The sequence below is a fragment of the Mustelus asterias genome, chromosome 28 (assembly GCF_964213995.1).
Source record: "Mustelus asterias chromosome 28, sMusAst1.hap1.1, whole genome shotgun sequence".
NCBI classification, from domain to species: Eukaryota; Metazoa; Chordata; class Chondrichthyes; order Carcharhiniformes; family Triakidae; genus Mustelus; species Mustelus asterias.
Window position 1 is genome coordinate 13,153,164 of NC_135828.1, and position 22,615 is coordinate 13,175,778.

Here is a 22,615-nt window from a genome sequence, read left to right on the forward strand (position 1 = left end):
GGGAGCACTTCAGCGGTCACGGGCATTCGGCTTCTGATATTCGGGTAAGCGTTCTCCAAGGCGGCCTTCATGACATACAACAGCGCAGAGTCTCTGAGCAGAAACTGATAGCCAAGTTCCGCACACATGAGGACGGCCTCAACCGGGATCTTGGGTTCATGTCACACTATCGGTAACCCCCACAGCTTGCCTGGACCTGCAGAATCTCACTGGCTGTCCTGTCTGGAGACAATACACATTTCTTTAACCTGTGCCTAATGCTCTCTCCACTCACATTGTCTGTATCTTTAAGACTTGATTAGTTGTAAAGATTCGCATTCTAATCAGTATTCTGTAACTTGAGTTTGTGTCTCTGTGTGCCTTGCTTGTGAGCAGACATCCACTCCATCTGACGAAGGAGCAGCGCTCCGAAAGCTAATGGCATTTGCTATCAAATAAACCTGTTGGACTTTAACCTGGTGTTGTTAAAACTCTTACTGTTGTACCAATGGTACCATTGCTATCTGTTCAGCAATGTGGAAAATTGTGCAGGTATGTCCTGTACACACAAAGCAGGATTAGGGCATCATGATCGGCATGGGTTTGGAGAGCCAAAGGCCTGTTCCTGTGCTGTACTGTTCTTTGTTCTTATTTGTTTTTTATATTTGCAAGATTCCTACCCAGAGAAAGCTAAAAATGTATCTTTAACCAATTCCTGAAAATTAATAATTAATACATTTGTGCTCATTGCAGCATGATAACGAACTAGCTTACACGGCTGAGTAATTAATTGCAAAATCATTAATTTAATAAAAAGAATGTTTGAATGAAAATCCAGTGAGTATGTTTTCTCCTGCATGCACACTTCCTGAAATCCCTGTGAAATAAAAAAATAGGTTTCCTGCAGAACTTCATTCAAATAGCCGTCACAATTGATTTCCAGCTTGTGTCAAATAATTTGGAAAGATAGATCAACTTAAATACTTGCAGAGCCTGCCAAATACAGATTTAGATTGTTGGCAATTTGATAACTAAGGTGAGTAATTTTGAAGATCACCACCTTAAGGATGAAGGAAGAAGTTTGAAATATTGTTCTTCATGTAGAGTATGGTTAGGGAATGGAATAGGGGGCGGCACAGTGGTTAGCACTGCTGCCTCACCGCGCCGGGGACCCGTGTTCAATTCCCAGCTTGGGTCACTGTCTGTGCAGAGTCTGCATAATTCTCCCTGTATCTGCGTGGGTTTCCTCCGGGCGCTCCGGTTTCCTTCCACAGTCTGAAAGACGCGCTGATTAGGTGCAGTGACCCGAACAGGCGCCGGAGTGTAACTTCATTGAAGTGTTAATGTAAGCCTACCTGTGATGAACAAATAAACTTTACTTTAGAATGCCATACCCCCAGAAATAGCGATGAACGTCAGAATCCATAATCGCAAGTAAAAGGAAAGTGAATGAAATGTTTAAACAAAATGGAGGGGAAAAAAGAATAGGGGTTAACTGGACAGCTCTTTAGAGAAGTGGTGCAGCCAGTGTACTGAAAGGCCATGTTTTGTGCTTTAAAACTGATTCTTAAATGGTATGAGCCAATAAAAGCAGGAAAAGATAGGTTGAGCAAAATCCAAGTGTTTAAATGTGACATTTTAATTTTCTTTGCTGTGTACATTTTCATAGAATTATAGAATCTCCACAGTGCAGAAAGAGGCAATTCAGCCCATCGAGCCTGCATCGACGACAATCCCACCCAGACCCAATCCCCGTAACCCCATTTATTTACACTGCTAATCGCCCTGACACTAAGGGGCAATTTAGCATGGCCATTCGACCTAACCCGCACATTTTTGTAGCGTAGGATTAATATTCTGCTAATAAAGATGTCCATGACAATTTGGCAACTTTACTTCCATGAGGATGTTTCTTTTAATATGACAATGCAAGAACTGAAATTGGAAGGAAGCCACCTGACCCAACAAGATTGCCATTTTCTTGGAGCTGCTAGTTGTCTAATGGATAAACTTCAGTCAGTTATAATGCGGGAATGTAATATTTGCAAAGATTCAGCATGTACAGCACTTGAAACACGAAGCGCATTATCTTGTAATCCAACAATTTATTCTTATCAGTCTTCCAGTAAGGTTGGTTGTTTACACTGAGGTACGAGGTGAACAGAGGTCAACTTTTCTGAAGTAAGCGTGTCCATGTTTAGCTTGAAAAGTGGAGGCTATAATAATTTATTGTAAATTATTTACAGTGATTGCATGCTGAATTTGTTAACCATTAAACAATGGGTTAGGCTGATGATGCAACAAGGAAATCTTACCAGTACTTCCCAACCCAAAACGCTCTTCTTCTTCCTCCTTTAGCACATTGCACAGTCGCCTGCGGAATGATCAGTCTCAACTCAAGGAAGAAATGGAGGTCATCAAGAGGGAGAACACCCAGTTGCTACGGGAACACAATCATGTCCAACAGACCTGTGAGGAGCTGAAAAGACTCCATGAGGAGGATCAGAGGGAGATCACTGACCTCCGCAGTCAACAGCAGCAAGTAGGTGTTGAGCACCCGCTGATGCATATTCTTGTTAAAGTTGCCTCTCAGTTATCATCTGTTATAATGAATTATATTTCAGAGCGTAAGACTTTATATTTCAGAGCAGTTGGGACCGTGCATCATCCGCTTTGTTTGGAAATTCTCCCCTCCTGCATGTGATGGTAGTGAATTGGGAGCATGTGCAGAATGCAGCCCAGTGCCACATTAAGGGTGGGGGGGAGAGAGTTTTGTATGGAATTTTTGTTCCTAGGCTGCCAGTAATTAGCCAAAGCTAAAATATCATAGGAAGTCACCTCTCGGCCTTTTGGCTGAGATCAAGCGTAGTTTTGCTGTCCTGCATTTGGTAGATGTCAATGAGGTTACACTGAGGCTTCATTTGAAGCAATTTTTAAAAACGGCATCTAGGCCTTTTGGCTAAGATGCAAATGAGATCAAGCACTGGAGGAGGTGCAATGCCTGCCCCTATCAGCTTGGATCATGTAGATCAAGCCCAAGTCAGGAAGAGGCTTGCCTGTCTTGTCAGCTTGGATCTATAATGTCTGACTGGTTGAGACTTTGATTGGATTTGATTGGATATAGCTAAAAGAAAATACCAGAAGAAGATACTTCCTTTTGGATCGTTTGGAATGGTTATTGATCCTTTGGTCTGGGCAATGGAGTATCTTTATGATCATTATGTTTTTAACTTGAGCCAGCCGGATAGAGCACAATCAGGCTGGAAACTGTGGTTGGGGCAGGGGCGCAGTGTGGGCAGGGAATGGGACACTCAAAGGCTGAAGAGTAGGAAACCGAATTTTAACAATCTTTGAGGTGCACTGAATCTTGTTTTATAATCGTTTCTATATCTTATTAACTCCCAATTCTTCAAACAGTAAAAAAAAAGGTCTTAGTTGCATATAATTTCCATTACAACTGACACCCAAACTGTTTTGAGAGATCCATCGCTTCCATTTAAGGAATCATAGAATCCCGACAGTGCAGAAGGAGGCCATTCAGCCCATCAAGTCTGCACTGATCACAATCCCACCCAGGCCATATTCCTGTAACCCCTCATATTTAGCATGGCTAACAAACCTAAATTGCACACCTTTGGACTTATTAAACATAACTTACATAAGTCCATTTTTCTTACCAAGTCTGCCTGTTGAAAAGTGCTGAGTGGATGATGTGGTACTCTGAGCATTTATTTTCCTGAATCTCGCTTCCAGTCAGAAACTGCATCTGGAAGAGTTTATGTTTCTATAATTAGAAGCTGGGTTGACTTCAAGTGGTGATTGGCAGCAAGATTCATGGTTTGCAGTTTGTAAACACAACCCCAATTAGAGCACAAGGAAATGGACTTAAGCTGCACTTCGCAATCAGTGATTCCATTCCTGGAGTTATGCGTAGGATGACAGTGATGCAATCTGGAGGTTCTCGTCCAATGCCTGGTTGGGCCTCCGCAGATGTTGCAAGTTCCTGGAATGTAGCTGAAGTTTACCGGTTCCAGAGCAAATTCGAGCTGGAAAAAAATGACACAAGTCTCAAAAATAAGAAAAGTGACACTGGGTGAAGTGCAAGACAGTGAATTAATTTCAATTTCCGTGAAAACTTTGTAAGACTGCATGTTATATTTTTTAAGCTTCCTTTTCTGAGCACAGCTGCTATTAGAACTATAACAGCTTTAAGCAAAACACCAGCATCCTGCAAATCCTACAGGTTTTATTTATTTATGAGCTACAAGTAGGCTTACATTAACACTGCAATGAAGTTACTGTGAAAATCCCCTAGTCGCCACACTCCGGTGCCTGTTCGGGTACACTGAGGGAGAATTTAGCACGGCCAATGCGCCTTACCAGCGCGTTTTTCGGACTGTGGGAGGAAACTGCAGCACCCGGAGGAAACCCACGCAGACACGGGGGGAATGTGCAGACTCCGCACAGACAGTGACCCAAGCCGGGAATCGAACCCAGGTCCCTGGTGCTGTGAGGCAATACACATCTTTTTAGCCTGTCTTGATGCTCTCCCCACTCACATTGTTTTGTTTCTTAAAGACTTGATTAGTTGTAAGTATTCGCATTCCAACCATTATTCATGTAAATTGAGTCTGTGTCTTTATATGCTCTGTTTGTGAACAGAATTCCCACTCACCTGAAGAAGGGGCTTGCAGCTCCGAAAGCTTGTGTGGCTTTTGCTACCAAATAAACCTGTTGGACTTTAACCTGGTGTTGTTAAACTTCTTGCTGTGAGGCAACAGTGCTGACCACTGTGCCACCGTGCCGCCCTAGTCGGGAAGAAAGGGTAATAGATAGCATCTATTCAGTTGAATAGTGAGTTTAAGATCAGACAGGTGAAAGACTTGGAGCTGCTGGAACGTGTGAATGAGGTTGAAGGTCTGCGAAAGCAGGGGCCGTCGGTAAATGGGGTAAAATGAGCAAAATGCTGTGGATGCTGGAATCTGAAATGAGAACAGAGGATGACGGAAAAACTCAGCTGGTCTGCCAGCACCTGTTAGGAGAGAAATAGTATTAATGTTTCGTGTCCTTTGACTCTTCAGGGGGTATTGGGACTGGCACAGCCTGTGTTTGGTGTATGGGATATTGTCGCAATAAATGAGGCCTGCAAAGACATTGCAAACAGTTTGTCTTCTGAAAATAGTGATGGGTGTTGCTGGATAGAAGATGCAAGTGCCTGAAGCTTGGGATTAAGGCTGCGTCCAACCTCTAACCTGTGTCATTAAAGCATGGATCCAACAAATCTTCAATCTTAGTCATAGCTCAGAGGTTTAGATTGAGTGATTTGATTTAATTCAAAATTGAGTGATTACTAAAGCTGATACTTAATTCAGCCACAATGCATTGTATGTTAAGTGCGTCATGCAAATTGGTTCAAATGACACTGCCATTAATTCATGCAGTAGGGGGAAAAAACACCAAGCGGCAACAGAGGGGGATAAAGAAATCACCACAAAACAAACCACTTGACTCACTGAAGCTATAAAAGCTTTCAGTAGCTGGTGTTTTCACACGGACCTCAATACAAGTGCACATCCATACAGAAATTATATAAAAATAATGTAATTCTTTAAAAACTGATTTATCTCAAGTTCTCCATTAAAACAGACATCTCTGAAGAAACAATGCTCAGTAAGGTTGCCAGTTCATTTGCCAGTTCATTTCTCTGGGTTCTGCTCCCTATTCTCAGCAGGGTTCCCTCAACTAAGATTTAGTCCTGGGCTCTTGAAGCTCCTGTTGATGTATATTATTTAAAATTTATTTACTAATCACAAGAAGGCTTACGTTAGCCTAAACAGTTTGAGGAACATCTCAGGGTCCTCCTCCTCTTCCTCTGTTCGTAAAGCAAAACAATCAAATTTTTCGATCGCCTCATTTAAAGTTTATTTATTAGTGTCACAAGTAGGCTTACATTAACTCCGCAATGAAGCTACTGTGAAAATCCCTAGTCGCCACACTCCAGCACCTGTTCGGGTACACTGAGGGAGAATTTAGCATGGCCAATGGCACCTAACCAGCACGTCTTTCGGAGGGGAGGAAACCCACGCAGACACGGGGAGAATGTGCAAACTCTACACAGGCAGTGACCCAAGTCGGGAATCGAGGGTCCCTGCTGCTGTGAGACAGTAATGCTCACCACTGTGCCACCATGCCACTTGTATATAATATAGTAATATACTAATATAAGATACTAACAGCACCAAAAATAGCTTGGCTGTGCACAAATTAGGCCCCGCATTTTCTCATTGCATTTCATAGAAATCATAGAAACCCTACAGTGCAGAAGGAGGCCATTCGGCCCATCGAGTCTGCACCGACCACAATCGCACCCAGACCCTACCCCCACATATTTACCCGCTAATCCCTCTAACCTACGCATCTTAGGATTCTAAGGGGCAATTTTTAACCTGGCCAATCAACCTAACCCGCACATCTTTGGACTGTGGGAGGAAACCGGAGCACCCGGAGGAAACCCACGCAGACACGAGGAGAATGTGCAAACTCCACACAGACAGTGGACCCGAGCCGGGGATCGAACCCGGGACCCTGGAGCTGTGAAGCAGCAGTGCTAACCACTGCGCTACCGTGCCGCCCTTCATACAGCAATTCGCCGATTGTGGAACAAGTTGTGACAATTAGCGCAATAAGGCACTATATAAATGCTTTGTTTGCTTAGCAAGAAGAATAAATTCACCATTGGAGGCAATATTGATAACTGAAGATTAGTTATTGGTGTACAATAGTTTCACCTTGTGTTACTAAATTGGCTGATGGGTTACTAATGGGTGAACCACTGTTGTGTTTAGATTGAGTGGGACTATGATGACCATAAGAAAGCACACTCCATTTCATTGGGCATTTCCATGGAAGCACTCCTTGTATTCTTACATGCTACTCCAGCCAAAGTGTACTTTTCAAGAGCTAAAAGTTGTGATCGATCTAGCCAGCATTATGAAAAAAGCTTTATTTTTCAGTGGTGTTATGTAGCTGTGAGAGACTGCCAAGTATAACCACCTTAGGAGTTAGTTGGGTCCTATTCTTTGTGAAAGAAGTTGAATAACTCAATGCACCATTTTGCAGGGGCTGAACAATGGGAGAGAGAATAGATTTGCTTTATATGAAGTGTCAGGGAAGATCTGTACACAATGGACAATGCATTAATTTTAAATCACTCTTCTATTAAGAAGTCTAATCTATCAAATAACCTTTTAAATAATTCATTAGAAAATGGTGCAGGTTGATATACTGGGCCTGAAGCTGTTATTATATTATTCTGCCATTTCTCGCAATCTAAACCAATTTGTTTTTGACTTTTTAATGGCTTCTATTTTTTTTTAAATTTCTTTTTATGGTGTCCTAGTGCATAACATTATTCCTCAGTTAAAAGAATGGATTTTCACACCTGTTAGTACAGGGCGGCACAGTGGTTAGCACTGCTGCCTCACAGCGCCAGAGACTCGTGTTCGATTCCCAGCTTGGATCACTGTCTGGGTGGAGTCTGCACATTCCCCCTGTGTCTGCGTGGGTTTCCTCCGGTTTCCTCCCACAGTCCAACCCCTGGTTAGGTGTATTGGCCATGTTAAATTCTCCCTCAGGTGTACCCGAACAGGCGCCCGAGTGTGGCGACTAGGGGATTTTCACAGTAACTTGATTTGATTTGATTTATTATTGTCACATGTATTAACATACAGTGAAAAGTATTGTTTCTTGTGCACTATACAGACAAAACATACCGTTCATAGAGAAGGAAATGAGAGAGTGCAGAATGTAGTGTTACATTGCAGTGTTAATGACTTGTGACACTAATAAATAAACTTAAACTTAGTTTTCCAATTGGTTATGAAGAGAGTTGAGAGAACCAACCCTAGTGATTTGTTCATTTTATTTTCGACCCACCTGTTCCTCTCCCTCTTCTGCACATCCACCTCCGCCTTGGGAATGTGTGCACTCGATGCAAACGTGGACTTTTTAATCTGGTAAACTAGGAATGCTCATTGCAGGGGTGATTTGATGTCCAAAATTATCTGCCTGGAAATCTTACTTTTATCCCATTTCCTGATGTTCTTCTGCTTCAGTTTTAAGATGTTTATCAGCTCTTGCCTGACGCTGTTATTTGCCTCCAGTAGAAAACCATTGCTTGGAGAAACTAGGAACTCTTATTCTTTTAATAGATGAGGAAGGGAGAGTGCGACTATGAACTGACAAAAGGGGAAAATGCCTCTAAAACCAGGCAGGCAGCAATGGGGGTGTAGAGTGCGTCAGCGAGTTGTGGAAAAGTGAAGGGAAAAGGCTCATCTATGATGAGATGATCGAACTTGTATGAAGAACAGAGAAGTGAAAATCTGGTTATTATGCTAACTATTGATAAAATTCAGATGCAACTTTTTTCTACATAGTGTAGAGTAAATGCGTGTTTTAGGATGAGCTAAATGCACTTTCTTTTCATAGAATCCCTACAGTGCGGAAGGAGGCCATTTGGCCCATCGGGTCTGCACCGACCACAATCCCACCCAGGCCCTATTCCCGTAACCCCTCATATTTACCCTGCTAATCCCCCTGACACCAAGGTTAATTTAGCATGGCCGATCCACCTAACCCGCACATTATTGGAGTGTGGGAGGAAACCGGAGGAAACCACGCAGACACGGGGAGAAAGTACAAACTCCACTCAGACAGTGACCCAAGCCGGGAATGAAACCCGGGTCCCTGGCGCTGTGAGGCAGCCGTGCTAACCACTGTGCCACCGTACCGCCCTTTTAAGGGATAATTCATATCTTTTTGTTGAGAGAATGCTTCTAAACTGCATGTGAAATGCACAGGATAGTGAGTGCTTGAGGTTGGTGGCACAGTATTGGGGAAAAAATGCATCCAGTTTTCCATTTACTGCCTGCCTTCCTAGTTCATCTTAAATATGTGCTGGTTAAATTCAGGAATTTGCTGTGTGGCCATAACAGATAAGAACCTGAGTTCTATCAACGTGCTACCCTCCCAGTTATTCCATAAGTAGTATGTTAATATATCAGCTCCACCGAGAGATTGCAGACGCTCACGAGCTGGAATTTCCAAGGAAAACCAGGCGAATCATTCCCAGCTCTTTAGGATTGTTTTATGATTTTACCTGGGAGAAATCCATAGTTTTGAAATTTCCAGGCAGAGTTTGCTTCCAGTCCAATTCTGTTGCTGCATATTTTGCATAGTGTGCCTTGTATCTTGTGCAGTTTTGCAAATCAAATCCAAACTCCGATGTTCGGTTGCTTCGTGACTGCTCCATTGAAAACAATGGAGATTATTATTTTAAACTCGTCCAGGAGTAAATCCAGACCCACACAACTGTGGAAATGTTACTACCAGCTGGAGATGCGGTGTGTCCATCAGTGATACCTAGCAAGGAGGGACACACGACTTTGCAGATCTCTGCAGGTGACAACATTGAAAGACATGAAATCTGATTCTGAGAGTGTAATGCTTTTCCCTCTCAAATGCTCAGGAGCAAAATACAACGATCTATATTTTCCTCCTTTTTGTACACTATAAAGAACCTCCACATTGGAACAAGTTGGGTGGCACAGTGGTTAGCACTGCTGCCTCACAGCGCCAGGGGACCCGGGTTCGATTCCCGGCTTGGGTCACTGTCTGTGTGGAGTTTGCATGTTCTCCCTGTTTCTGCATGAGTTTCCCACAGTCCAAAGAGGTGCATTGGCCATGCTAAATTCTCCCTCAGTGTACCCGAGCAGGCGCCGGAGTGTGGCGACTAGGGGATTTTCATTGTAACTTCATTGCAGTGTTAATGTAAGCCTACTTGTGACTAATTAAATAAACTACTTTAAGTTGATATTTTCTGAGTCCCAGATGCTGATTATTCTGAAAATGCAATTTTTGGGAAGTATACATTCTGCTAAGTGTGTTCCTTGAATTATTGATTTGATTGGAGAGGAAGGAATGTGAGGATGTTTTTCCCTGCATCACACTTTTTATTGATGCAACGATCTTTAAAAACTATCAGGCTTTTTGTCAGCGGAGCCGAATTAATTAGAAAGGCTACTTGGCTCGACGTGTTAAAACTTACACATGTACATAATGTTAACTAGGGCAAAGAATGCTGCCTTTGAGGTTGACACAGTGAAGGGTGGTGTTTTTATTCCTGATAGTGATGCATCAGCTTTGTTTTTTAGAGAGGCCGCAGATAGATGACTTTTCCCTTTAGGCCTCCAACACTTAAAGGCCAAGGGGATGATTGAATCAAGCCTGCTTATTCAGGTTCAGAGCTCCCATTCACGTCGGACAATGCGACTTGTTTGATGAATGCTTTTTAAATTCAGATTAGAGAAAGAAAGCCTTTGCAAATTGAATGAAGTGAACATTTTGGAACTATATATAAACATTTAGCTGACACATCTCCAAGGGGGAGATTTTATAGAAAAGTTCATGGTTTGGAAAGAAAGGACTGAAGCAGCGATGTGGCAAAGGTTCCTGGAAATGTTAAGTCTGCCGCTCACTTGGTGCGAGGAAAGAGCTTAGTTTGTAAAACCAGCCACTGTGCGTCAAAACAAGCAGAGGTGTGAGCGGGGCTGACTTTATTTGACTGAAACGCAACTCCTGAACTCCCAAGCTGAAACAAAACTCTCGGAAACTAAAGCAGAGTTAGCAAACAGAGTAAACCACCCGACAGACGTGAATGTCAAAAGACCACTGCGAACTACACAAGTGACGTTTTGTCCTTCCAGAGCTTGGTTTTCACATTTGGAAAGATTCTGCTGTTAGAGGATAACTTATGTTTTTCAGTGATTAGCATGTGCATGAATTAGAATCATAGAATCCCTACAGTGCAGAAGGAGGCCATTCGGCACATCGAGTCTGCACCGACCACAATCCCACCCAGGTCCTATCCCCATGCATTTACCCTAGCTAGTCCCCCTGACACTAAGGGGCGGTTTAGCATGGCCAATCCACCTAACCTGCGCATCTTTGGACTGTGGGAGGAAACCAGAGCACCCGGAGGAAACGCACGCAGACACGGGGAGAATGTGCAGACTCCACACAGACAGTGACCCAAGCCGGGAATCGAACCTGGATGTTTTTATCAATACAATTTCATAATGGCAATCAAACCTAACCAAATTTGAGTCTATACTGCAACTTCTGTACAGTGCACATGCAGGGGCGACACGGTGGCACAGTGCTGCTTCACAGCGCCAGGGACCCGGGTTCGATTCCCGGCTTGGGTCACTGTCTGTGTGGAGTTTGCACATGCTCCCTGTGTCTGCCTGGGTTTCCTCCGGGTGCTCCGGTTTCCTCCCACTCCCCAAAGATGTGTGGGTTAGGTGGATTGGCCATGCTGAATTGCCCCTTAGTGTCAGGGGGACCAGCTAGGGTAAATGCATACGGCTATGGGGATAGGGCCTGGGTGGGATTGTGGTCGGTGCAGACTCGATGGGCCGAATGGCCTCCTTGTGCACTGTAGGATTCTATGATTCAAATGCATGCACATGTTAATCATTGAAAACGTGAATTATCCTCTAACTTCAGAATCTTTCCAAATCTGAAAGAAGTGCTGGTTAGGGTGCATTGACCCGAACAGGTGTCAGAGTGTGGCGACTAGGGGATTTTCACAGTAACTTCATTGCAGTGTTAATGTAAGCCTTACTTGTGACTAATAAATAAACTTTAAATTTTAATTTATTAACAAGGGCAAACAAAAACTTTGCACCATATGTGATAGAAAACCCTTGATTAGGCCATTGAATCATAGAATCCCTACAGTGCAGCAGAAAGCTATTTGGCCCATCGAGCCTGCACTGACGACAATCTCACCCAGGTCCTATCCCTGTAACCCCATGTATTTACCCTGCTCATCCCCCTGACGCTAAGGGGCAATTTAGCATGGCCAAAACACCTACCCCGCACATCTTTGGAGATGGCAGTGGATTGTTTTGAGATTGGCACTTATTGATCTGAAACCATGCAAATCACGGCACGGTAGCACAGTGGTTAGCACTGCTGCTTCACAGCTCCAGGGACCTGGGTTCGATTCCCGGCTTGGGTCACTGTCTGTGTGGAGTTTGCACATTCTCTTCGTGTTTGCGTGGATTTCCTCCGGGTGCTCCGGTTTCCTCCCACAGTCCAAAGATGTGCAGGTTAGGTTGATTGGCCATGCTAAAATTGCCCTTAGTGTCCTGGGATGCGTAGGTTAGAGGGATTAGTGGGTAAATATGTAAGGATATGGGGGATATGTAGGGCCTGGGTGGGATTGTGGTCGGTGCAGACTCGATGGGCCGAATGGCCTCTCTCTCTGCTGTAGGGTTTCTAAGATTCTAAGAAATCTTACCACATTGCTATTCCGCAGAGGTTCAGGACCAGTAAATCAAACAGAGTTGGATTGTCACACCACACTCTACTTTCTTTCATGGAAATCTTCTCAGTCCTGTGTTGCCCAACTTCCTGACTCATGTCGAGTGAGCAGTATGTGGGGCAGTGTGCTCCTGAAGCCTTCGGTCGCGCACTGGAGAATCAGATGGAAGGGGACCACACCTCTTTAAGTCATTAACAGTTAGGTGGGGTGTGGTCGGACAGTTGGGCTGGGTGGGAAGTTCAGACTGTGTGGGGGCCCAGGTTGGAGGGGGTGAGGGGTAATGGGGTCAATTGGGGTTAGTCCCATGGTGCTGGGGAGGGTAGTGATGCTCGGGGGTTGGGGCAAGCAGGTCCCCTGTGGGTTCAGAGATTGGGGTTGGCGGCGATGTGGGGGTGTGAGCGTGGGTCTGTACAGCAGTTACCCAGAGGCTAGGTGGATTTAATTCTTCTAACTTTTTCTGTGCAACCCTTGCCTGGGAACTTCTGAAATTGGCGGGCATGGGGAGTGGGAGGTGCCCAGCCCTTCTTTGGGGTATCCCCAGCCACCCAGATATACTTCTCTGGAGTTCGGGCATTAGTTTTTTGTTCTGGGGTAGGGAATAATCACCATTCCCTATCGATTTTAATGCACCTTAAATAAGCATGAAGCATTGGCACACCTTGAGATTTAAATAATTGCTGTTCAGCTAAAGAATAAATGCACTTGCGTTTTTATAATGGATTATTGCATCTCAAGAAACGTTTTAAATAGCTTCATGTGAGTTGCTTCAACCTGCTTACAATTTACGCTGTGTACATTTTGCAATGTCTCAAATGGCTACTGAATGAGTAGTTGATCTGTTTTTGGTGTTATTGATTTGAGGATGGCTCTGGGTAAATATTATTCTTTCACTTAAATAATGCCATAGAATTTTTAACATATCTATTAAATGCTAAGTATCTCCATGTGTTCTGTGGAGAAGACATCAACAGCAAGCTCTCCCTAAACAGCAATAGAATTGATCAAATATTATCTAACTAAGATTAAACTGTTAAATTAACTGTGCGGCCGAAAGCAAGTGAATTCCTAGCAATAGATGCTACTTATCTTGAAAATCTGAGAGATGAGGAATAGGCTCTGAAATATTGATAGTAACTCGGATGGAGTTGGTTACCAATCCCTCTCTGTGCGGAGTTTGCACATTCTCCCAGTGTCTGCGTGGGTTTCCTCCGGGTGTTCTGGTTTCCTCCCACAGTCTGAAAGACGTGCTGGTTAGGGTGCATTCACCCGAACAGGCGCCGGAGTGTGGCGACTAGAGGAATTTCACAGTAACTTGGTTGCTGTGTTAATGTAAGCCTTACTTGTGACTAATAAATAAACTTTAACTTTTTACTTTAAGTAAGAAGTCCCGGTAGATTGGAACTAGGTTCATTTTCAAAAGGGGAATGATATCAGCCCAAGGAACTGCAAATCCATCAGTATTACGTGACTATTGGGTGAGATAATGGAATAAATTTTCAGGAATAATCATGAATTACAGAGTAAACAAAACCAACGTTGATTAGGTTCAAATCCTGTCCGGCAAAACCCTGCAGTCACGGTTATTGCTGTTTCTCAGCGTGGTACAACAGCTGGTGTGTGACGTCTCAGCAGATCCTGAATTAACATCCTTAATTTAGGTGGGTGGTACAAGAAGGAGGGCAAGGCAGTGAAGCAAAACCACTGCAGCCAAGAGAATTGGGGGAAATCCAAGCCCCGAATAATAGAGAAAATCAGGACTGAGAAAGATATAAAGAGAGAAAAGCAACATTGGAGGAAGCTAACAGAGGATTAGGTCACCATCCAGATCCCGCAATTGCTTTCTGGGTAATAACTTGTGGCTTGGCTGTCTTTGAGGTGTTGGTGAAGATTATATTACCAGAGGTCTCCAGTTGACCACTGGTATTCCTTTCCCCCTGCCAAGGCGATGGCTGGTTAGTAAATGGGACGTGATAGCCAGAAAAGTGGGGCAAGCACATGTGGGCCTGAAAGATCATTTTCTTTCCCTATGTATGTAAACTTGAAGATTTTCTTTTGTAAAAGTGTAACAGAGATGGGATGAAGGTCTGAACTTTCCTCTTGCCTTAAGGTCATCATCTGATATTTATTGGTGCTGTCTTAATCCATTTGCCGCTTGACCTGGGCTGACATCTACATAATTTGCCGCTAGGTGCCGTGGAATTGAAAATCTGATTCAGGTTTCTTGGAGATGTTTAAACTGGGAATTGAACGTTCTGGCTGAGTTGAACGAAGTACCGCTGCGGGGACCCTTAATCTGAAATGAGTTGGTTCTGACAGGACCCAATTTTAACTCTCTGCAAAGTGGGTGGATTTTGAACCAGTTAAAATTGGGCCTAATTGTCGAAGAAAAACACAAGTGTTCCACGTCCCAGCACTGGCATCCCTCCCTCCTTGAAGGAAGCACTTGCTATAAACACTTCTAGTGCATGCTACGTCTTAATTGTTTTGTTGTGCAGACATCGTAATCACCTCCATACTTTGCCGATACTCACTTGCATTTGTATACAGAACAACACAAGGGGAAACAATAGGCAAATTTGGTTGAGATCTGGAATCTCCACTTCCTGCTTTTCAGCCATTTATTCTGAGTGTGCCCTCCAGCACTGTATGAGTCAGAGCTTTTCCATTATTCTTGGCATGGGTGAAACCTTTCAAGAGCCGATCAAAGTTCAGAGACAGATACCCTTTGGATTGGGAAGCAAAGTAAGACGTGTGTTTACAGGAAATTAAGAACATGAATGAAGATGTGCAGGTTAGGTTGATTGGCCATGCTTAATTGCCACGTAGCGTCCCAAGATGTGTGGGTTAGGGGGGGATTGGCGGGTTAAGTATGTGGGGATATGGCGATGGGGCCTGGATAGGATGCTCTGATGGAGAGTCAGTGCAGACTCGATGGGTTGAATGGCCTCCTTTGGCACTGTAGGGATTCTATAAATACGCGTTTTTGTCTTAATGGCTCTGTTAACGCACGGAGTTTCATCATTGTTGACCAAATAGGAAAATTAACATCTAGTGGCAAACGTTTAGTGCAGACAGAATTGTGAAGTGCCTCGATTGTAAATGATGAATTATAGTTGATTTTAAACAGAGGCTTCTGGAAGGGGAACGGGAGAAGGAGCTTTATTGAAAGACTGTTCAGTGCGTTGTTGCAGCTGATAACAGATAAATCCAAATGTTGGAAAGTATGTTCTCATTGTTTCTATTCTTTAATTTTTCGTTTCGTTTTGAGCTGTCCCCAGTTACTGAGCACCAGACGGTGCAATCACAAAGGCCACATTTGATCTGGCACCAGACCTTTACCCTTGGTTGAAACTGCTGGTTGAAGGGATGTTTAGCTTGGCTCAGGAAAGTTGACATTCAGGTGGTCCTGTTATAATGGTGTATGTTGCTCCCTACTGCTTGATAGTTGGTTACTCCACTGATTTGACTATGGCACCATCTGCTGCCTATGTTGAGAACTGCAAGTTTTAGTGTGGGGATGGAGATAATTTCTTGCCCAAATTGATTTAGTTCTTCCTTCACCATAAGTGCACAACTGTCAGCTCCTGATGCACAGATCTTTTCGTCTAAGTTTCATTAACAATTTCAAACTTGAAAGCCTTCTGACACAGTCATTCTTCCCAGTGTCTTGGCTAATATTTACCCCTCAATCAACATCATGAAAACCAGATGATCTGATCATAGAAATCATAGAAACCCTACAGTGCAGAAGGAGGCCATTCGGCCCATCGAGTCTGCACCAACCACAATCCCACCCAGGCCCTACCCGCTAATCCCTTTTTTTTAACCCACTAATTTACCCGCTAATCCCTCTAACCTATGCATCCCAGGACTCTAAGGGGCAATTTTTAACCTGGCCAATCAACCTAACCCGCACATCTTTGGATCATTATCACATTGCTGTTTGTGTAAATTTGCGATGGCCAAATACATTACAACACTGACGACACATCTGAAATACTTAATTGTCAATCGATTTAGGACATCCTGCAGTTGTGAAAGACAAAAGTCATTATTTCTTTGTTCAATTGTTTACGGCAGAAACTCTTTGTTTAGTTTTACTTGTATTGCACTGGGACCCACCCTCCCTCACTGGTCTTCTCTGAATTTGCTGGGCCGGATGGGTTGCATTGGATCAGCTTAATGTGTTTTCACAGCAACATTTTTTAATAGATTTTTTTTTAAAGTCAAAGAATTCTTTATATACCGTATTGTGCCTCCCATAAACTCACTCGAGGCTGGTTTGGAAAATGGGCGGTAGGTCTTCTGCAAATGTGGGGAAGACAGATTTCTGCTTTCCAAGTCAGCTTTCGATGGTTGTAAAGATGAAGGGTAGTACAGGGCAACTTAAAGTTAAAGTTTTTGAAGTTTATTTATTAGTGTCACAAGTAGGCTTACATCAACACAGCAAAGAAGTTACTGTGAAAATCCTCTAATCACCACACTCCAGCGCCTGTTCGGGTACAGTGAGGGAGAATTTAGCATGGCCAATGTACCTAACCAGCATGTCTTTCCGACTGTGGAAGGAAACCGGAGCATCCAGAGGAAACTCAGGCAGACACACCGAGAATGTGCAGACTCTGCACAGACAGTGACTCAAGCCGGGAATCGATCCCTGGCACTGAGGCAGCAGTGCTCACCACTGTGTCACCGTGCCACCCATAAGCACAGGTCTATAGACACATGTCAGCTTGGTGCCTCTGTCCCAGGACTCAGGTTAAAAAGTACTGAAAATGTTACAAGTCCTTTAGATGGGTTTACACTGAGGTTTTCTTTGACTTTCATAGTTTATCTGGTTCCAGACCACGTATAATTAATGTCATTGTTGTTATCAAATACTAATGCAACCACCTTGTCTGTTTTATAACAAAAACTCAATTCTTTACATAGAGGTTGAATTTCTGTTTGGGATTGTTACTGTTGCTATATTTTTGATATCAGGTGTTGCAATCTGACACTTTAGTCTTTGGTTGTTCTCCTTAGCCGGGCACGCACTTGGAGTGAGTTTGTGATCAACGCTAAGAGATGAGACTGATTGAAAAGGCAATCTGTTTCAGTGGTTATCATTCAAAATGCTGCAAAAATGCCAGAGTTGGCATTTTTCAGGATGGAAATGTATGTGTGGGAGAGCTGATACTGTGTTGTAAGACCATTGTGAAACCGTAGTTATTTAGCCTTAGCAGGAGAACACAGTTTGTTCTGTTTACATTTTCAAATGTTATAAATGAGAAGAAAATACTGGGTTGTATAATGCAGATGATATCTGGTCAAAATCAATCCATTCATTGACTCTGTCTACACTTCCCGCTGCCTCGGAAAGGCAGCCAGCATAATTTGGATCCTACAGTGCAGAAGGAGGCCATTTGGCCCATTGTGTCTGCACCGACCACAATCCCACCCAAGTGCTATCCCCATGACCCCATGCATTTACCTTAGCTAGTCACACCTGACACTAAGGGGCAATTTGGCATGGCCAATCCAGCCTCCCATCCATTGACTCTGTCTACACTTCCCGCTGCCTTGGCAAAGCAGCCAGCATAATCAAGGACCCCACGCAACCCGGGCATTCTCTCTTCCACCTTCTTCCTTCGGGGAAAAGATACAAAAATCTGAGGTCACGTACCAACCAACTCTAGAACAGCAGCTTCCCTGCTGCTGTCAGACTTTTGAATGGACCTACATTAAGCTGATCTTTCTCTGCACCCTAGCTATGACTGTAACACTACATTCTGCGCCCTCTCCTTTCCTTCTCTCCTATGTACGCTGTATGTATGTACTATGTATGAATGGTATGTTTTGTCTGTATAGCGTGCAAGAAACAATACTTTTCACTGTATCCCAATACATGTGACAATAAATCAAATCAAAAATACTGCAACCAGTTAGCAATGACTCATAGAATGAGTATCTACTTAGAAGAACATTAATGCACAATAATATTACTTATGAGACTAGCTTCAAAAGGAGTTTATTTTGCTCTGTTTTTTCTCCCAGTTTTTTTGTTTCTGGTGCATTCAGGGTACATAAGTCATTTTCTAGATCTTTGCTCAAGTGGCTGGTGATGATTTGTGAATATTGGCGTTGTCGGCAGGCGTTTCAGCTGTGGAGTACAGTAAAAGTGTCCCTGACCCTTTTGAAACTAGTTCTTATACGGTTTACAATTCCTCATGCCAACTCCTGTTAGAAGTCTGTAGTGGTCAATTTTCCTTTGTCCTAACCAGGGCACAGTAAGAAGTCTCACAACACCAGGTTAAAGTCCAACAGGTTTATTTGGAATCACGAGCTTTCGGAGCGCTGCTCCTTCATCAAGTGAGTGACGAATGAGCAGCGCTCCACTCACCTGATGAAGGCGCAGCGCTCCGAAAGCTCGTGATTCCAAATAAACCTGTTGGACTTTAACCAGGTGTCGTGAGATTTCTTACTGTGCCCACCCCTGTCCAACACCAGCATCTCCACATCCTAACCAGGGTGCTGGAGTCACTTGTGGTATCCCTATCTCTGCTTAGGTTGCGATCAAGCAACTCAACACCAACCAAGGAGCAAACACGGGCCCTTCCTGGTGCATGACGATCAGAGCTGTTGTCTTTACTCTTTAGCCAGGGGGAACAATTTCAACTAAATCTTGGGTTAGTTTTGGAAAATATTTTGGTCACGCTAAATTTAATTAGAATTTTTTTTAACCACTGATATATTTTGAAAGGTGTGAATATTGGCATTATTTGTTTGTATTTTGTTGACAGTGTCTCTCATTGAAAGAACGGGCAAGTTGGCAAGGGAGGAATGAGAGCATGCCTATTGCGTTTCATCCCTCTGGACAGCAGAGCCACAGAAGACTGTAATTTTTCCATTACACTCGCTCTCTGTAATCAACAAAGCATCATTAACATTAAAACTGCTTTTAAAAAGCATCTATTCTGCTTCCTGCGATTTGTATCGGACTTAAGTGGGAAACTGAAACTTGTTGCAGAATAAACGCCACTAGTATCTTGCAACGGGCTGTCTGGGGAATTTTGCACTGTGGTGATATCCACTGTTAAAGCTTTTAACATATTAAGACACCACAATAGTAGCTCTTGGGAGCTGGGCCAAAATAAATGGATTCAATTGTCTTTGGTTATTTGCAGGTTATGAGGGAAAATGGCTCGTCTGAGATTCTAAATAAACTATACGATACTGCCATGGACAAATTAGAAGGTTTAAAGAAAGACTATGATGCACTAAGAAAACGGTACAACGAGAAGATTGCCAATCATAACACCGACCTCAGCCGTCTGGAGCGGATGGAAGAAGAGAATCGGCGCTTTCAGAAACAGAACGAGATGCTGATGAAGCAGACAGACGCTGCTGTGGTGGAGAAAACATCAATTCAGCAGCAGTATTTATCTACATTGAAGAGGTGAAGAACTAACCTGACACAATAGTTATTGTATACACCCTCCCCCCCCCAAAAAAACAATGTGGTATGAGAAAGGTAGCATATTAATCCATTATGAATGGCACAAAGGGGAATCCTTTAACAACCTGGCTTTTCAAGTCACATTTAACATTGTATTTTTGCAATGCTGAATTCCAAGAGGGGAGGGTGGTATCAGAGATTACATCATGTAAGGGAACAGGTGAGCGTAATGGTCGGATCATTTTTAGTCATTTTTTTTCTAACAGTCCAACTAGAATCACAGAATCCCTACAGTGCAAAAGAAGGCCATTCAGCCCATCAAGCCTGCACCAATAACAATCCCATCCAGGCCCTATCCCCGTAACCCAGCTAACCCCCTGACACTAAAGGTCAATTTGGCATGGCCAATCAACCTAACTCACATCTTTGCATAGAGTTTTAGGACAGTGATGAAAATCCTATGACTTACACACTTATCTTATGATTGTATTAAATTGTGGTCTTTCAAGCTTCCGGTATATCTCTCCAGTCATTTTTTTAAAATAAACTTATGAATATTTTCTTCAAAACCTCCTGTGTTCCACATGCACCTGATCTACCAGTCTTCTACTTCAGAAGCACTCCTCAATTTGATGACAAGAAGACAATTTTTCAAAAGTGTAAACTAGATACAAATTGAGTGATACCAACACATATTACTATAGATTTGGTCCGTATAGTAAAGCCCAAAGGAAAGTTGTAATTTCGAGTTGTGGTAAATGACACACATGATATCAATGAGTGGTGATATGCAGGTTCTCAGTATTTAACACAGCTGAGTTCTCAGTCTAGGGTATGTTGCTCCAGTGAGGGATAGAGCAAAAGTTCACACTATTGCTTAGAGTGAAGGAGAGAAAATTTCCCAGTAAGGAGGAAGTTAGAATAGAATAGATTCCCGACAGTGCAGAAGGAGGCCATTTGGCCCATCGAGTCTGTATCGACCACAATCCTACTCAGGCCCTATTCCCACACATTTACCCTAGCTAGTCCCCCTGACGCTAAGGGGCAATTTACCATGGCCATTCAACCTAACCTGCACATCTTTGGGCTGTGGGAAGAAACCGGAGCACCCGGAGGAAACCCACGCAGACATGGGGAGAATGTGCAAAACTCCACACAGACAGTGACCCGAGGCCAGAATTGAACCCGGGTGCCTGGCGCTGTGAGGCAGCAGTGCGAACCACTGTGCTGCCGTGCCGCCCAACCTGTGTACAGGTTCCAATAAAGTAAATGGATGTGTGGGCTGGAGAGACCAGATTTCAGAGATTGTTCACCCCATAACTGATCCTGTCTTTTTTAAATAGAATGACAAGCATTTTGTGAAAACCAGCTTAAAAACCACTCGTCTGTACCTGGTCATCAAATGTGATTGCAATAAGAATGCTGTCTCTGAGAGTATTCATCTATCAAGGCTATTTCTTCACAAGCATTTTATCAGTAATTATTGTGTTTGGAGTTTAAGTGATGGGAAAGGTGGAGACCATGATTTAAAAGATGAAATACTCAAATGATTATCATTCTGAAATTTTTGTATTTCCATTGAACCAGCTAAAAGCATTGTTATTTGAAATGCTTAAGAAAAAGTAGAGAATACATATGCAGAATCAAAGAATCCCTACAGCACAGAAGGAGGCCATTCAGCCTATCGAGTCTCAATCCCACCCAGGCTCTATTTTCATAACCCCACACATTTACCCCGCTAATACCCCTGACACTTGGGTCAATTTAGCATGGCCAATCAACCTAACCCGCATATCTGTGGGAGGAAACCGGAGCACCCGGAGGAAACCCATGTGTTTTCGTAAAATGATCTTCATGATAGTTTTAATTGGGAAAAAAAAATTAAGTTTGTCCACTTTGACTTTGTTTCTGAAGGTATGATTCAATCCAGCATGAGTTAAGTAAAACAACGGTACAGAACAAAGAGCTCCAGAGGGAAATGGATCGGTTACAAACTGAGGTGACTCGATACAAGACATTACAGCTGAAGGCAGTAAAGGATGCAGAGAAATACAAGGAAGAGAGGGATACAGTGCTGAATGAATACCGCCTGGTCATGAGCGAAAGAGACCAGGTACACAAAGAGATTGACAAGTTACAGACTGAACTAGAATTGGCACAGGGTCATCTAAAGAACACCTCGTCAGAAAGAAAAGTGGCTGGTGAAGAACTTGAAGCTCTTCGACAGGTAAGATCAAACAGGATATCCTTTTAACGCTCTGCCAACTCTATGCCAACACCTCTAAGCTGTGGAAATCCTTACTTCCTATGATGCAATTTTCCTACGATCCACATGCCTTCACCTAGGTTTCTGTATGTAAAATAAATATTGTGATATTTTTCCTGTTTCCTCCTCCTTCTCATCAATGCTACACCTTCTAAGTAGAGGTTTCACAATGAATATGTGGCAGTTTACTCAGGTTTCTGGATAGCCAAGAAAAGCCACTTTCTCTTTCATCATTTCCCATGATCAGCAGCTGTGGTCCAGCAATTTTTTTCAGTAAAACCCTCCATATGTTTTCAAGAAAGAAAATGAGGTAAAGCAGCTTGTTAGAGACAACTTAGAATGAAAGTGGCATCCTTATATTCACAATCCCCGAATAAGGACATTGCAGATTCAGACATGAGCAATCTTGCATTCCCAAGGATACTGACTTTTTAGCCTCTCCACAATTATAATTTAGGTGGAATATAGTCTTTTTAAAATAGACCGTATGGTATAATACAGTACTCCATTCAGTATTGTTGAGAACTGTCTGAATGAACAGTTGAAA

The 22,615-nt window shown here is 43.2% G+C and overlaps 1 protein-coding gene across 15 annotated transcripts in view; it reads left to right on the forward strand.

Moving 5' to 3' along the window:
* The window catches only part of dlg5a (discs, large homolog 5a (Drosophila)), a 210,359-nt gene that overhangs the window by 110,750 nt on the left and 76,994 nt on the right, over positions 1-22,615 (forward strand). For all 15 annotated transcript variants that reach the window (XR_013495633.1, XM_078199527.1, XM_078199533.1 and 12 more), the window contains exons 7-9: positions 2,338-2,521; positions 19,531-19,802; positions 21,717-22,029. Coding sequence is in view for 14 of the 15 variants with exons in the window: in XM_078199527.1 (XP_078055653.1) it covers positions 2,338-2,521; positions 19,531-19,802; positions 21,717-22,029 (769 nt within the window). In the remaining variant the exon portion in view is untranslated. The remainder of the gene's footprint in view (positions 1-2,337; positions 2,522-19,530; positions 19,803-21,716; positions 22,030-22,615) is intronic.